At 31.5% G+C, this 14,948-nt stretch overlaps 2 protein-coding genes across 2 annotated transcripts; both read left to right on the forward strand.

Annotated features, from left to right (window-relative positions):
* Nucleotides 1-2,160: 2,160 nt before the first annotated feature.
* Nucleotides 2,161-2,855, forward strand: LOC131611798 (cyclin-dependent protein kinase inhibitor SMR3-like). The gene has a single exon (XM_058883667.1). It carries the CDS (start codon nucleotides 2,248-2,250, stop codon nucleotides 2,674-2,676), a length of 429 nt encoding a protein of 142 aa, XP_058739650.1. The 5' UTR covers nucleotides 2,161-2,247; the 3' UTR covers nucleotides 2,677-2,855.
* A 4,889-nt stretch (nucleotides 2,856-7,744) lies between these two features.
* Nucleotides 7,745-11,561, forward strand: LOC131609282 (zinc finger BED domain-containing protein RICESLEEPER 2-like). Its single transcript, XM_058880978.1, has 4 exons — nucleotides 7,745-8,011; nucleotides 8,120-8,221; nucleotides 8,448-10,435; nucleotides 10,525-11,561. Exons 3-4 carry the CDS (start codon nucleotides 8,461-8,463, stop codon nucleotides 10,566-10,568), a joined length of 2,019 nt encoding a protein of 672 aa, XP_058736961.1. The 5' UTR covers nucleotides 7,745-8,011; nucleotides 8,120-8,221; nucleotides 8,448-8,460; the 3' UTR covers nucleotides 10,569-11,561.
* The last annotated feature ends 3,387 nt before the right edge of the window (nucleotides 11,562-14,948 follow it).

A 14,948-nucleotide genomic window follows, 5' to 3' on the forward strand; every position in this document is an offset into this window, starting at 1 on the left:
AACTAAGCGATGTGTGAACTCTTCAACATGTATATTTTCAACCAACCCTAACAATCTCCACCTTGATTGAAAATAATACATTATCTTTCATTGTCTTTACTGATAATCATCTCCACCATAAAGAGTATAGTCACTTGAAATTACACCACTCCAAGAATTTTTATATTGTCTTCACAGACAATCATAGTTTCAAAAACTATCCTACTCCACCTAAAGAAGATTATACTTCACTTGAAGCTAAACCACTTCAAGAAATTTCCACATGTCAAAAACCATATTGAAACTTTATGGTGCAAATTCCATATTGGTAGGAAGCTCTTTAACCATCGACATAATCTCTTCAACCATCGATGTACACTTGATTGTATCAACATATCTTTAACTTGAACTTTCTACATGTCAAAAACAATTCTTCCATCAATTTTCTCTAGTCTAAACTGCACATTGGAAATTGTAACTTCAACTCAACAACTCTTTCACAATATTACCTTTCTTTTCTGATGTGGAAGAGAAGACAATGTAGCAACTACAGAGCATACTAAGAACACTTGTCCCCAGATCAAACCAAAAACTCTAATACCAGTTGTTAGGAAAAATCGGCAAAGAGAAAATAAAAGAACATAATCACAACACAAGGACATAACATGGAAACTCTAAACCAGAGAAAAAACCAATGTCGTTATCGAATGATAATCAGAGAATAGTACTATGTGAAAATTGATACATCACATAATATATCCTCAACAAGCTCAGACCCCCAGTACACTCACACCCTCTAAAACTAATATTTAACAACACCTCACAACGCTTTAATACAAGAGTATAAGAGAAAAAAAAGTCAAATAGAAGTTTAAAGTGCTTTTGACTGGTGCATCTTGTAACGAAGAACTTGAGTCCTATATATAGTCTCAGACTCTCTCTTCCTTCAACAAACTAAGCGATGTGAAACTTTGATGAACTTAAATTTTATATATATATATATATATATATATATATATATATATATATATATATATATATATATATATATATATATATATATATATAAACTTCCTCTTCTTTTACAAAACTAACCGATATGAAACTTCTTCAACGTGTAATTTTTCAACCAAATTCAACATTTGTTGTGCTGGACTTTTTAATTGTTAGGGTGGGGTTTGAACCAAATTTTTCAACCAAATTCAACATTTAGTAATTTTGATTTTAAAACAAAATTCTCCATAAATTTTGATCATTATTGTTAGAAAAATTTAACATAAGTTGATGTGGCACTTACACATATATATTATTTTAATAAAATAATTTATATTTTTAATTTTAATCATTATAAATATGTTCAATTTTATTTTTACTCCCTCAAATTTTAAATAAGTTTTGCTTCCTCAACAAATTTGCTATAGTCTTCAGTTGTTTTTATACCTTTTTCTTAAAAGAAATTAACACTATTGCGTGCACAGTTGAAATTAAATCTAAAACCTCTAATCAATTAAAAAAAAATATTTATCATCTGGATGTTCTTAGATCAATAGTCTTTATTGTTAATTAAGTCTAACGAAAAATTAAGTTAACACTATCACATGCATTATTTTAAGTTTTTAACAATTTTATATCTTAAATAATAAATGATATGTACTAAATATTAGCAAAATAATTATATTATTTGTGAAAATTCTAATATATTTTTGGATAAATTATTTTAAATTTCTTTTAAAAAATCACTTTTTCTCATTTAAATCTCTCATCCCAACACACTTTAAATAAAAATAACATAAACATTAAATTTTAATATAAAAATAGTATTTTAAATTTTTATACTCTAACTAAAAAAAATTAAAAATATAAAGTATAAAAACAAAAACTATTTTATGTATATGGAGTAACTTTTGGTTGCAACAGTGAAAATAAACACACTACATCATCATTACATGATATGACCCGAAATTATAGGATCCAGTGCATCTTATAATAAAACCCTTTCAACTTCCACTCTTTTGTGAGAATACACTGAAAACAAAGAGAAAGAATCCATCCCCAAAAAGTAAAGCCAAAGAGAAATCATTAAACATTAACAAAGAGTATAACAGATTTTCCTTATTATTATATTCCACTCTAAGATCTCTCTATAAACAAACAACTGTAACATACAATATACTTATAACTCTTTCTTTATCACCTATTCTTTCTTTTTCTATCTCTTTTTCATTGTTTTTAAACCTATATTTGTTCATTGTTTTCTTCTTTAGCTTCATGCATCATTTCTCAAACATGTCATCAAATCCAGAAGAATTCTTACTTATCAAAAATGATAAACAAGAAGAGATCAGTAGGGTAGAAATCGAAGAAACCTCAAAAACTCCGTCATCATTATCACCATCAGAAGAAGAAGAAGAAAAGCTTGAAGAGAAAGATGAAGATTTAGATGAAGATGGTTTCAGAACTCCAACAACATTGGACCACAAGATTACAGTGCTCACATGTCCACCTGCACCAAAGAAAATGAAACAGTCTCTGAAAAGAAGAGCAGAATACAATGATCAGTACTGCAACTGCAGACAGTTACCACTTGATCTGTCAAAAGAGGTTGAATTATTGTTCCAAACAAAGCATATTCCATTTTCTGGATCACACGGCGCCAAGAAAATTCGAAGAGATAATAATCAGGAAACTACCAAATGATGCTACTTTTGTAACTGTACGTATAATTCTTAAAGGGGTACAATTAACTTCTTCCAGATTTTTTGTGAGTATCATTTTTCATATCTTTTTGGTAATTATGCTTTAATGTAGTAAGTATACTTTTTTTTTTCATTAGTGAGATTTTAAATGTTGGTTGGTGAGTATATATTTGAAATAATAAAGAGATCATAGCTTCAACTTCTCTACTAACAACTAATATTTATACATATTAAGATCTAACTTCCATGATTTATATTTTATACATATCTAAGATATAGTAAAGATGTCACAAATTATTGTATCAAAAAAAAAAAGATGTCACAAATTATTTATTTTTTGTTCTCTGAAAAAGTATATACTAGCTGGACAATTGTTTATAAGTATAGTTTAATTGATAGTTATGATAAGAATTAAAGTATCTCAAATGATTTAATTATTATAATTAATTGATAGTGTAAAACATTTTAAATTAATAAAGTATATGAATTATATATATATATATATATATATATATATATATATATATATATATATATATATATATATATATATATATATATTTCAGAAAAATATGAATATTTGAAAAATGTTTCAGTTTTTTATATAAAAATTTGAGTTAAAAGGTAGTGCACAGAGGGTGTAAAATAATTTTACATTGTCATCCAATAGAGAGTCGTCAATCTACCATGTCATTAAAGTTTTTTAAAATAAAAAAAAATATTTTAATTGGATACAGTGGTGGTGATTGATTGAAAGTGTAAAAATATTTTAGTGCATGACCCCTTTTCTCTAAAAACATTCTATAAATTTTGATCATGAAAATATTACTTCCAATTTTATTTCACTATTTTATATATTTACTCAATTTTATTTTCATAATTTTTATCACAATTGTATCTCTTTGTTTATTTGACAATAACTTTCTAGATTAGTCTAAAAATATTATAAATTTTTTTTCATATTAATATTAATTGAAAATACTTACTATTTTAAGTAAAAGAATTAAATATAAACAAAATTGTGAGACTATCTTAAATTCTTAAAAGTACCATTATATGTGCTCAAAGATTAAAACTATGATGGGTAGGTAACGTAATTAATTGTTTGCAATATAAGCAATAACAAAGTAAAAATCACCCATCTCAATATTTTAAATTGTAATTGCAGCATAAATACTTTTTTTTTAATGATTTTAAATTGTATTTGCATTTACCTTACGACTTTTTATATTTGAGAAACCATGATCAAAATTGAGCCTTCAAATCTATGTTTTCTCATCCTCATAGCTGCCAAAAAATTTTAATTGTCAGCTTTATCTATCCATATATAATTTTTTATAATCTTAAAGAAACTGTTATCACACAATTTAAAATCTTATTAATATTTTAGGATCAATTTTTAACGTGTAAAGCTAAAAGTTTTCAACCAAGTAGATATAAACGGTTATATTAAGAGTATAAATATTTTATAACTTTACTGCACCGACCAGTTACTTTAGTACCAGATAACATGTTGGTGCAACACACAGAATAAAGGAAGAGAATTTATTCTGATTGATTTATTCTTAACGTAAACAAACAAAATCAAGATTCATATATTTCAAATGGTTTTCATTTGTCTCCTATATGATTCTTCCTTCCAGTTTACGCTTGAAGATGTTACCTTTGGATTCCATTGAAAGAAAGCATGAACAAGTTCTTATCACTAGGGCCAGCAAATGATAGCATAGTATATTATTTTCTGTAACGTTTATAGTGTGAACTTGAATACTGCAATTTTTCTGCTTTATTTGTACATCTTGTCTAGGATTTATGTGTGTGTTTGTGGTTTGGGAAATGATGTGTATTTGTACAACTTTGTCTAGGAATAATATTTTGTATTTTTGTGTGTTTGTTATTTTTCTATTAGGTGTAACTTAATAATAAGAAATTGAAATTGTGACATTTGATAACCGGATTAATACATATTAAGAAAAAAATTTAAATGCAATAATAGTCTATTATTGTTATTGTTATTTTTGGTTTTGTTAATAAACAGAGATTGTAATAAAACTAGCACAAAGGTACTCAATCTAATTATAATGTAAGAACAAAGACCAACTATAAAAGCGCCTCTATAGGATTTCACATCCAAAACGATTTTAGAAATAAAAAATGGACTAAAAGATTTTGCAACAAGGAAAATATCCTGACTCCGTTCACCCTGTCTTTGAACAAAATGTCATTTTTAATTAATCCAATAATTCTCATAACACGAGTATAAACAATACCTACAAAATGAATAGAAAACTATCAAAAGGTACAAAAATGAATTAAAGCACGAGTATAAACAAACTAAACGTATTTACACACTAAACGGAAGATTATTCAACGGAATTTACATAAAAACACGATAAGTGCCACAAAATTATATATACAAAAGCACTACAAATTAGAACTTATCACATACCTTGTTCTTTCCTTCTTGCATATTTATCTTTATTATCAATAAACTACTTCTTTTAAAAGGGAAAAGCTTTTGGTGTTAAAACCCTATTCAAACCCCCCCCCCCCCCCCCCCCTTTCTAGTGTTTTTCACACCTTCGGTTGACATCAGAGCTCCGGTTCTAAGTTGGTAAAAGGTTTGAATTTTTATCAAGCACTTAACAGTGTTCAGTACCGGTCCAGACTGTGTGAAAAACAATGGCTGAAAAGTTGTTGTTGTTGAAAATAAGGATAGAGATCAGTATAGTGCAAAACCTCCCATGTTTAATGGAGAAAAGTTTGACTATTGGAAGGATAGAATTGAAAAGTACTTCGTGGCTTTTTATTTTGATCTATGGGACCTGGTAGTTGATGGCTATAGTTATCCAATAGATGCTAATGGTGTCAAAATTGCAAGAAGTGCAATGTTAGATGATCAAAAGAAAGCTTACAAGAATCATTGTAAAGCTAGGTCTATTCTACTATCTGCTATTTCCCACGCTAAGTATGAGAAGATCATAGAAAAAGAGACTGCCAAGTCTATCTTTGATTCTCTTCAAATGACTCATGAAGGCAATGCTCAAGTTAAGGAGACAAAGGCTCTAGCCCTAATCCAGAAATATGAAGCATTCAAATGGAAGATGATGAATATGTGGAAGCATTGTTTTCAAGATTCTAGATGCTTGTTGCAGGACTCAAGGTTCTAAACAAAGGATATTCTATGGTAGATCATGTCAAGAAGATTATCAAAAGTCTGCCTAAGAAATGGAGACTAATGGTTACTACTTTGAAGTTATCCAAGGATCTGAACAATACTAGTCTTAAGGAACTGATAAGTTCTTTAAGAAGTCATGAGATTGAGCTTCGGGAAGATGAGTCTCAAAAGAAAGATAAATGTGTGGCTTTGAAGTCTAGGTCTGAAAAGACAAAGGCTTTTCAAGCTGAAGAAGAAGAATCAGAAGGATATGAAGAAGATTCAAGTGAAGATGAACTTTCTCTCAATCTAGAAGAATAAGTCAGATATGGAAGCACAAACAAGCAAGTTCAGAGGACCAAGAAGAACAAAAGGTAGATCTGAATCCACATCTGGTCAGAAGAAAGCTTCTGGAAAAGAAGTTACTTGTTATGAGTGCAAAGAACCTGAACACTACAAGAATGAATATCCTAAGCTCAGAAAGGACAAGAAACCCAAGAAAGTATTCAAGGCGAAGAAGGGTCTCATGGCAACATGGGATGATTTAGAGTCAAAAGAAGAAGATTATAATGAAGAGCATGCAATTGTGGCACTCATGGCTAAAACTGTCACTAGTGAAGTCATCTTAGAATGTGAGCCAACATCAAATGATGAGTCAAACTCTGAAGATGACACAGAGGTATTATCTTCTATCTCACGCAACGAACTTGAATCTTGTTTATCTGAAATGATGAAAAAACATCACCTTCTTCTTGGTAAATACAAAAATTTGAAAAAGAAATTTTTAGCGACCTCTGAGAACTCTACTAAGTCTGATCAAGACAGTCATTTATGTATGCATTGAGGGAATGAAGATGATGAAACAATTTTGTGTATATTTTTGGTTTCAATAATGAGAAATGATGCATGAATGACTATTTATATGTGTGAGTGTGTGAAAGAACAAAACAGATAAAATAGGGTTGCAAAATTACAAAATTGACCATTTTAAACTACGGGAGTCGACTCATTCGAAGTGGGAATCGACTCCTGAAAGCAAGGGAGTCGACCCATATTGTTTGAGAGTCGACTCCAAATGGATAGAAAGGAGTGAACAAAATTTTCAAATATTTTGAAGAAGTTAAGATTAAACATACTTTACAAACAGATAATTAAGTAGCCTAATAAAAAATCCATTATGTTAAAATTGATCAAATAACCTCATTTATGGATAACATTTCTTGAAATACCTAAAAGAAATTATCAGAGAAATTCACATTTTATATCAATTTTTTTTCTTTTTACAAAATCATAAATTCAAAAAGAAAAATACTTTTTTTATAGCCAAAACAATAAATACTTACATAGAACATAATATTTAATTTTCACAAAAATCAATTATAACTTTTTATTTATTAATAAATTAATAAAATATTTCTCCCTCTTTTATTATCTCCACACTCTATAATTTAAATTCAAAATAAATAAATTAAAATTTTTCGCTCATTTTAATTTTTTAAAAATATAAATATAGATAGATGCCTTTCTACGTAAATATTTCTCGTCCAAAACATACTTCTTAAATCTTATTTTTATAGACACATTTCATAAAAAAAAAGTTAAATATGTTTTTTATCCATATAAATATCTCAATTTTGACTTTTAGTCCCTATAAAAAATATATTGATTTTTAGTCTCTATAAAATTATTTTTGCACTCACTTTTGGTCCCTCTACAAAGACTAAAACTGAATGCAAAAATAATTTTATAGAGACTAAAAGTCAATATTTTTTTTACAGGAACTACAAACTATTTTGAATAATTTTAGAGGGACTAAAAATATATTTAACCCAAAAAAAATAAAAATTCAAGCCAATTACATATTAAAAATACGATTGCTAAACCCGGTCCATTGTGAGCAAAATAATACCTACAGTTCAAGTACCCATTTAGCCGGTTTGGACTCTGAATATTGGATAATGGATACCCACTTTCACAACCACACAATCGAAGAACCCTAAACCTAATCCCTAATTCATCTCCGATCCTCTTCCATTTCTCCCTGCATTTCCATCACAAAATCCGATTCATTACTCGTAATTTCACTCGGATCACTCTAACATCAACGATCGCTCTGTTTCGTTTTGTGCGATTTCAAAAATCTCAGGTTTTCGCGATTTTATTCATGCATAATACTAAGGTATTTCGCTCGTTCTGTTTGATTGTCGCTTAAATTTTGGTTTTTTCATATGATTTTGATTTTGGTTTTCATCCATTAGCTTAATTGATTTCATTTTGTTGTTTGAAGTTTGATTTACTCAAGCGAGGTTAAAGACTTCAACAAGGATTTTTTTCAGCTGCTTAGTTTGGTATTTGATTCCACTGACGCTTTTAAAGTCACTGTCTTCAGGTATTCACTCTGTCTCTATTATTTTATTTTTTTGGTTTTTTGCTTCCTTAGAGTATAGTGCTGTTAATATCTGAATGGTTGTGATGGTTTGATCATATAAGATTTAAGAACTTCCTTAACCAAATTAAGAAAAAGTTTATTTTTTAATGGGATAAGAGCATGCCAAATCTATTAGCATTGCGTTTCTTAGCATTGATTTTATGTCCTAATTTCTAATGTAAAACAGAAACACTGTGAATATGGGTGATTGTGATGACATGTTAGCCTCGGAGACAGCAGAACACATGGTTTCTATCCATCCACTTGCTATCTCTCCACCTCTCTCTAAGCCGCGTAGGAATCGATCTGAAGCTTGGAATCACTTTACAATAGAGTCAGAAACAACGAAGAAAGCTAAATGCAATTACTGTGGCTCCTTGATCAAGTATGATAAAGGAACTAGTGCCATGAGGGCTCATTATACGAGATGCAAGGATAAGGATGAACCCAAGAACGATGTTAACAAGAGGCAAAAGTCAGTTTCGTCCTCAACGGAAAATGTGGAGGGAAATATTTGTACTTCTCCTTTGACACCCGTGTTTGACCAAGAGGGAATCCAAAATGTAGTGGTGAAGATGTTCATAGATATGGATATTCCTCTTGAGCGCGTGGAGCATGCAGGTTTTCACAATTTTATGAGCGTTGTGCTACCGAGATTTAAGGTCCCCTCAAGCATTGAATTAGCTCATGATGTTTTGAGACTGTGGGGTACAGAAAAAACAAGGTTGAAGAAGTTTCTTTCTCAACACTGTCAACGAGTCTGCCTCACTGTTGACACATGGACTTCTGCTGAAAGCTTTTGTTACATGTGTTTGACAGCGCATTTCATCGACAATGACTGGAAGATGCACAAGAAGGTTTTAAATTTTTCTCAAGTCACAAGCCACTCACAAGTGGTTATGGCTAAGATAGTGGAGCAGTGCTTGAATGAATGGGAGGTAAATTGTGTGCTTAGTTTAACGAACGACATTGTCTCACTTAATGATGGTGAGACTCCACATCTGAAAGACCAGCTTGTGTCTCAGAATAGTTTAGTTCTGAATGGAGACTACAGTCATATGCATTGTTGTGCATATTTTTTGAATTTGATCGTGAAAGAATGTTTAAAGGAAGTTGATGATTCTATTGTGAGAATTCGTTCTGCCGTGTGGTACATAAGATCTTCTCCTTTGAGATTTTCTAGATTCAAAGCATGTATTGAGCAACAAAACATTGAATATAAAGGTTTCTTTTGTCCAAATTTTGAAACAAGATGGGACTCGACATATTTAATGTTAGATGATGCATTGAAACATCGTAAGACATTTGAAAATCTTGAGGTGAAAGATCTTAAATATGTTGATGAGTTAAAGAAGGAAAAAGGTGTCCCTACAATTGAAGATTGGGAAATTCTACGCTCAATCCTTCCTTTTTTGAAATTGTTTTATGACGCTATTCTACGCATCTCTAGTTCCTCTTGTGTGACTAGCAATCTGTATATGTTTGAGGTCCTTGGTATTGGAATTGCAATTAAGCAAATGTGCAATTCTGAAGATATACATATAAGTTTAATGGCCAAAAACATGAGAAAGAAATACGATAAGTTTTGGGGAAATCCCCGTAGCCTAAACATGTTGTTGCTGGCAGCTCTCGTATTAGACCCTAGACACAAAGTGAAATTTGTAAGTTGGTGTGCCGATAAAAATTATAATGGCGGGGAGGCAACTTATTTGATAGATAAGTTAAAGTCTTCTTTGAATTCCCTTTTTGAAGAGTATAATGGTGGATCAGAGGTGTCTCACACTAACTCTAACGAAGGCGGTTATAATGATCCATATGGCTTCAATAAATTTTACCAGTCAAGTGAGTTCAACAAATCTGAATCCGAGTTAAGTAAGTACTTAGACGAAGCTTTAGAGAGTTGTGGAGATTTGGATGTCCTAAACTGGTGGAAGGTAAACTCAAGCCGATTTCCAATCATTGCAAACATTGCAAGAGAGGTTTTGGCAATACCTGTCTCCACCGTGACCTCTGAATTTGCCTTTAGTCTCGGTGGAAGGGTGCTTGATTCATATCGAAGTTCTCTACCGCCAATAACAATGGAAGCTCTTATTTGCGTCCAAGATTGGCTTACGGCAACTTCTTCACCTTTGCATACAAATGTGGAATTTGAGAATCTTAAAAAGATTGAGCAAGGTAAGAAAACAAGATGTTTTAGATAGTATTCTATTATTTATTGTATTATTTTATGCCTTGATACAAAATGAGATTTCTATCTTTTGTAGAACTGATTTCTTTACATGATGTTGCTGGTCTTGATAATGATTGATGGAGACGAAGCATGTAAAATGTAGACCCTATTTATAATAGGACTGACATGGTAGAATTAACAACATACGGAAAGGGAGAAAAGAAGCGAATGATAGAGATAATTGTTGGAGATGCAAGCATGGCTGCTGTTCCATTTGAGATACGTGCACCCCCAATGTGAAAATGATTTTAATGCCAAGGAAGGAAGGTTTGAAACATTTTGATTCAATTCAAGGGTTAACCTTCCAACTTGGAGGAGAAAGAATGAACTTTATCACTAAGGTGATGAAAATTTTTGTTTCCAGAAAACTAGAGTAGTGTCTGGCTATTTGCTACTGAAGCACATACATACAGATCAATATCACTTTAAGTTTGATTACAATATGAAGCAAAAGTGTTGAGGTATCTGTAACCCAAAAGATAACACACCTTGCTCCCTGCAACCATAAAAAGTACATGTAAAAAATAGTGTTGAACTTGAACATAGGTTGTCTCATAACATGGATAGATATGTTAATTATACTTTTTGGATGCCGTGGCTTGCATCTTGTCCTGTCTTGATCATTTTGGTTTGTACTAATCGAAAGAAAACTTCTTATTTCTGTTGCCAATGAATGAATGCACTCATCTAAACCTATAGTAATTGTGTTGTAGTTTCCAACTGCAAGAACATTTCTTGAATTCATGTAATTCTATAGAAGAGAAGGGATGGGCTACCGAAGTGAAAGTAGTCTTGCTGCAATTAAAAGTTGGGGGTTACTCTTTCCACGTCCTTAGGGGTGCGCCTTCACCACTGTGGAAAGTTACTACTGCTATTAGTGTTTGGATATACATTTTCGGACTATTTTTTTTTACACACCCCTCAGTGTGCAAATTGATTAGACACTCTATTTTGCTAAAATTTAAAGTAGAGATGCATCATGTACACTTCTTTTGTTTCAAATTTCTTTTGCAAATGAAGACGAGAATTTGCACACAATCCTTAACTTCGAGAATTTGTTTCCAATTACATTAATTTTTCAAATAATTTTTTATGTATCATAAAAAAATAGTAAATAAAGTGTTAATTTAAATATTTATTAAATTAATATTATTATTATATCTTGATTATAATGATATATATTTAATAATATATTTTAATTAATATAATTAATTATACTATTAATTGTATTGATTTACTTTAATTTTAATTTTTTAATAACTATTGAATTTTTTTTAGATATGCATATCCGAAATATTTCCGAAATGCATCCCCGAAGACACCCCTCTAAAAAAAAAGGTGAGTTCAGAAATGCATCTCCGAAAACACTTTTCTTTTTGTGTTTTTGAAAGTGCACTTCCAAAATAAAAAAAAAATTTTGGAGATGCATTTTTAAAATATTTTTAGGGACATTTTGATATTTTCGCCCAGGTGTCCAAGAAAGTTTTAGGGACCATTAAAAAATTTCCAACATTAATGACCAATTCACGTCACCTTAGGGTGAAAACATTTTTACTACGAAATTCCCTATTAAAATAAGAAGCCTGATGGAGAACTTTTGGTTATAATAAATGTCATATGAATATCATTTTTTTTTAGTCTAAGTGTAATTTTTTTAGAAAATTTTATAATAAATGTCATATGAAAATCATTTTTACATTTTTTTTACTTAAAAATTAATTCATATCATTCAACAACTGTTATTCAATACAAGGACGTTACGTCTAGTTCAAAAAATTGGCTGTTCTAGCTAATAAGTGAGCAACCAAATTATTTTGGCGCCTAACAAATTTTACCTTATAGTTGAGAAAAAGAAATAGTAAATTCTTAATAAATTTGATAATTAAGCTAAATTTCGAGCTTTCATCTTTACTAGCATGGATAACTTGAACAACAATTTGAGAATCACTCTCAAATTGAACATGGTCCACCTGCATATGTATTTCCGTCTCAACTGCTTTCTTCAACGCCATGGCTTCGGCCTCAACAGTTAAGAAGAAGTTGTAGTCCCGAGTTGTACTTGCACGAACAAAATTACTATAAATGTCTCTAAAGCACCAGCTTCGATTGGTCGTATTCCTTTGAAGATTGAAACCGGCATCCATATTACACTTCAACCACCCATTATTCGAAGGAGTCCAACCCGAGTGGTGTTGGTTTCAACCATTGTCGTTACTATGATCCTCTTGGACCTTAAACCAATCTTGCAAAGTATGAAAAACTTGGATACCTAACTGCACAAAATCATCTCTTTCATCATTCCAAATGAAATTGTTCCTATTATTCCACAACATTAAAATCATAATTGCAAATCTCCCTGCAGCCTGCCTATCTTCCTCGCTAAAAACATCCATGATTATAGATTTAGTGTCATTAAAAATTTGTAGCCTAGGTTCTATAATAGATGGCAACCCAACCACTCTCTAACACTGGTTGATATAGGTATACCTAAAGAACACATGACAATCATCTTCCTCACCATCTTCACATAATTGACAATGCGAAGGACAAGGAACAAAGTGTTGTCGAAGTTTGAATTGAGTTGGAAGGAAACCTCTACATATACACCACAATAAGTGTTTAGCTCCATGACGGGCTTTAACATTCCATAAACTATCCCAATCTCCTTCCACCCTACAATTCGCCTGACTCGATTGAATCCTCCTCATTAATCGGTACCCTAATTTTACGTTATATTCACCGTCCTTATCATCCCTCCACACTATCATATCTTCCACAACATCATCTAATACCAGAACATTAAGAATTTCCTTGGCCACTTCTTGTGAAAACACATGTCTAATTTTCTGCGTGCCCCACCTCAACGCATTATCCACCAAAAGATCCTTAACATACATATCACAAACTTCCTGAATTCAAGGTGCTCCTAGCCAACCCTATCTCTATCTCCCCTAAGCCACGACTCTGTCATCACCTTGATCTTACTTTCATCCCCTATCCTCCACCTACAACCCAAATTCAAGACACTCTTAGCTTTCCATAAACTTCTCCATACAAAACTCAGTTTATTACCAAGAGTAGATTCAACAAAAGAGGTACAAGGATAATACCTGGCTTTGAATATACGTGCTATCAATGATTATGATTTTGTCAACAAACTCCACCCTTATTTCACCACCATAGCCATGTTGAAAGATTTAAAATCTTTAAACTCCAAACCCCCTTCCTTCTTAGTACAAGTTAACCTCTCCCACGCAATCCACCTTATGCCTTTATTATTACTCCCACCCCCATCAAAAAGAGCTCAACATCTTCTTAATATCATTCACAATTGCATCCGGTATAATAAAAACACTCATAATGTATGAAGGGATAGCTTGAAGAAATGATTTAATCTTTCCTACTTTAGATAACGACTTACGCCTCAAATAATTAATCTACTTCCATATCCTATCTATGGTACAAGCAAATGTAGCCTTTTTTACTTCTACCAATCATCAAAGGTAACCCCAAGTAAGTCCCTGTATCTAACACCCGACGAACACCCATTATTCAGACGAGATCTTCCTGAGCTGGACGACTAATATTATGGCTGAAAAACACTTTCGATTTTGTCATATTTATCTCTTGGATCAATGCTTCTTCATAGATGCTAAGTAACTCCATAAGATATTTATACTCTGAGATGTTAGCCCTGCAAAATAAAAAACAATCGTCAGAAAAAAGTAGATGGGACACACTAGGCGCCCCTCTACATATCTGAACTCTGTGAATATCACATATATCCACTCCTTGATTAATGAGAGTTGATAATCCTTCTGCTACAAGAATGAAGAGATAAGGAGAAAAAGGATCTCCTTGTCTCAAACCTCTCCCTCGCTGAATTGGTCCAACTCTAACTGAATTAAACATAACGATATAATTCACCGACGTGACCCACATCATCATCATCCATTTTATATATCTCTTTGCAAAACCCAACCTACTGAGCATCCCTCTCAAGAAACCCTAGTCAACTCTATCACAGGCTTTACTAATAGCAATTTTAAGCGCCAATTCTCCTCTATTATCTCTCGTCTTTCTCTTCAGAGAATGAATAATTTAAATGGCAATCAACGCATTATCAATAATAGATCTCCCTTCCACAAATTCTAACTGCTACTGTGAAACACATTTATCTATGTAGTTTTTTAGCCTATTGGCAAGCAACTTAGAAATTATCTTTTATACCACATTACACAACGAGACTCGTCATAACTCTTTCACGTTGTTAGATTTAGAACATTTTAGAATAAGACAAATGTTTGTATCATTGATGGAGGTAGGAAAGAATCCACGCTCTAATATCTAATAAATTACTTTCGTACAAAAGACAAATATTTTGACAATTATATTTATATTATATTACTTACCTTTTTAGAAAAAAAATCCAAATAACCATGTTTAAAAAAAAATTTA

The sequence above is a fragment of the Vicia villosa genome, linkage group LG6 (assembly GCF_029867415.1).
Source record: "Vicia villosa cultivar HV-30 ecotype Madison, WI linkage group LG6, Vvil1.0, whole genome shotgun sequence".
Lineage (NCBI taxonomy): Eukaryota > Viridiplantae > Streptophyta > Magnoliopsida > Fabales > Fabaceae > Vicia > Vicia villosa.

What these genes read in the sequence shown, in the direction of transcription:
- LOC131609282 (XM_058880978.1), top strand. Translation starts at nt 8,461, where the DNA reads ATGGGTGATTGTGATGACATGTTAGCCTCGGAGACAGCAGAACACATG. An exon ending in TCTTAAAAAGATTGAGCAAG is followed by an intron (nt 10,436 to 10,524) that starts GTAAGAAAACAA and finishes TATCTTTTGTAG; the next exon opens with AACTGATTTCTTTACATGAT.
- LOC131611798 (XM_058883667.1), top strand. Translation starts at nt 2,248, where the DNA reads ATGCATCATTTCTCAAACATGTCATCAAATCCAGAAGAATTCTTACTT.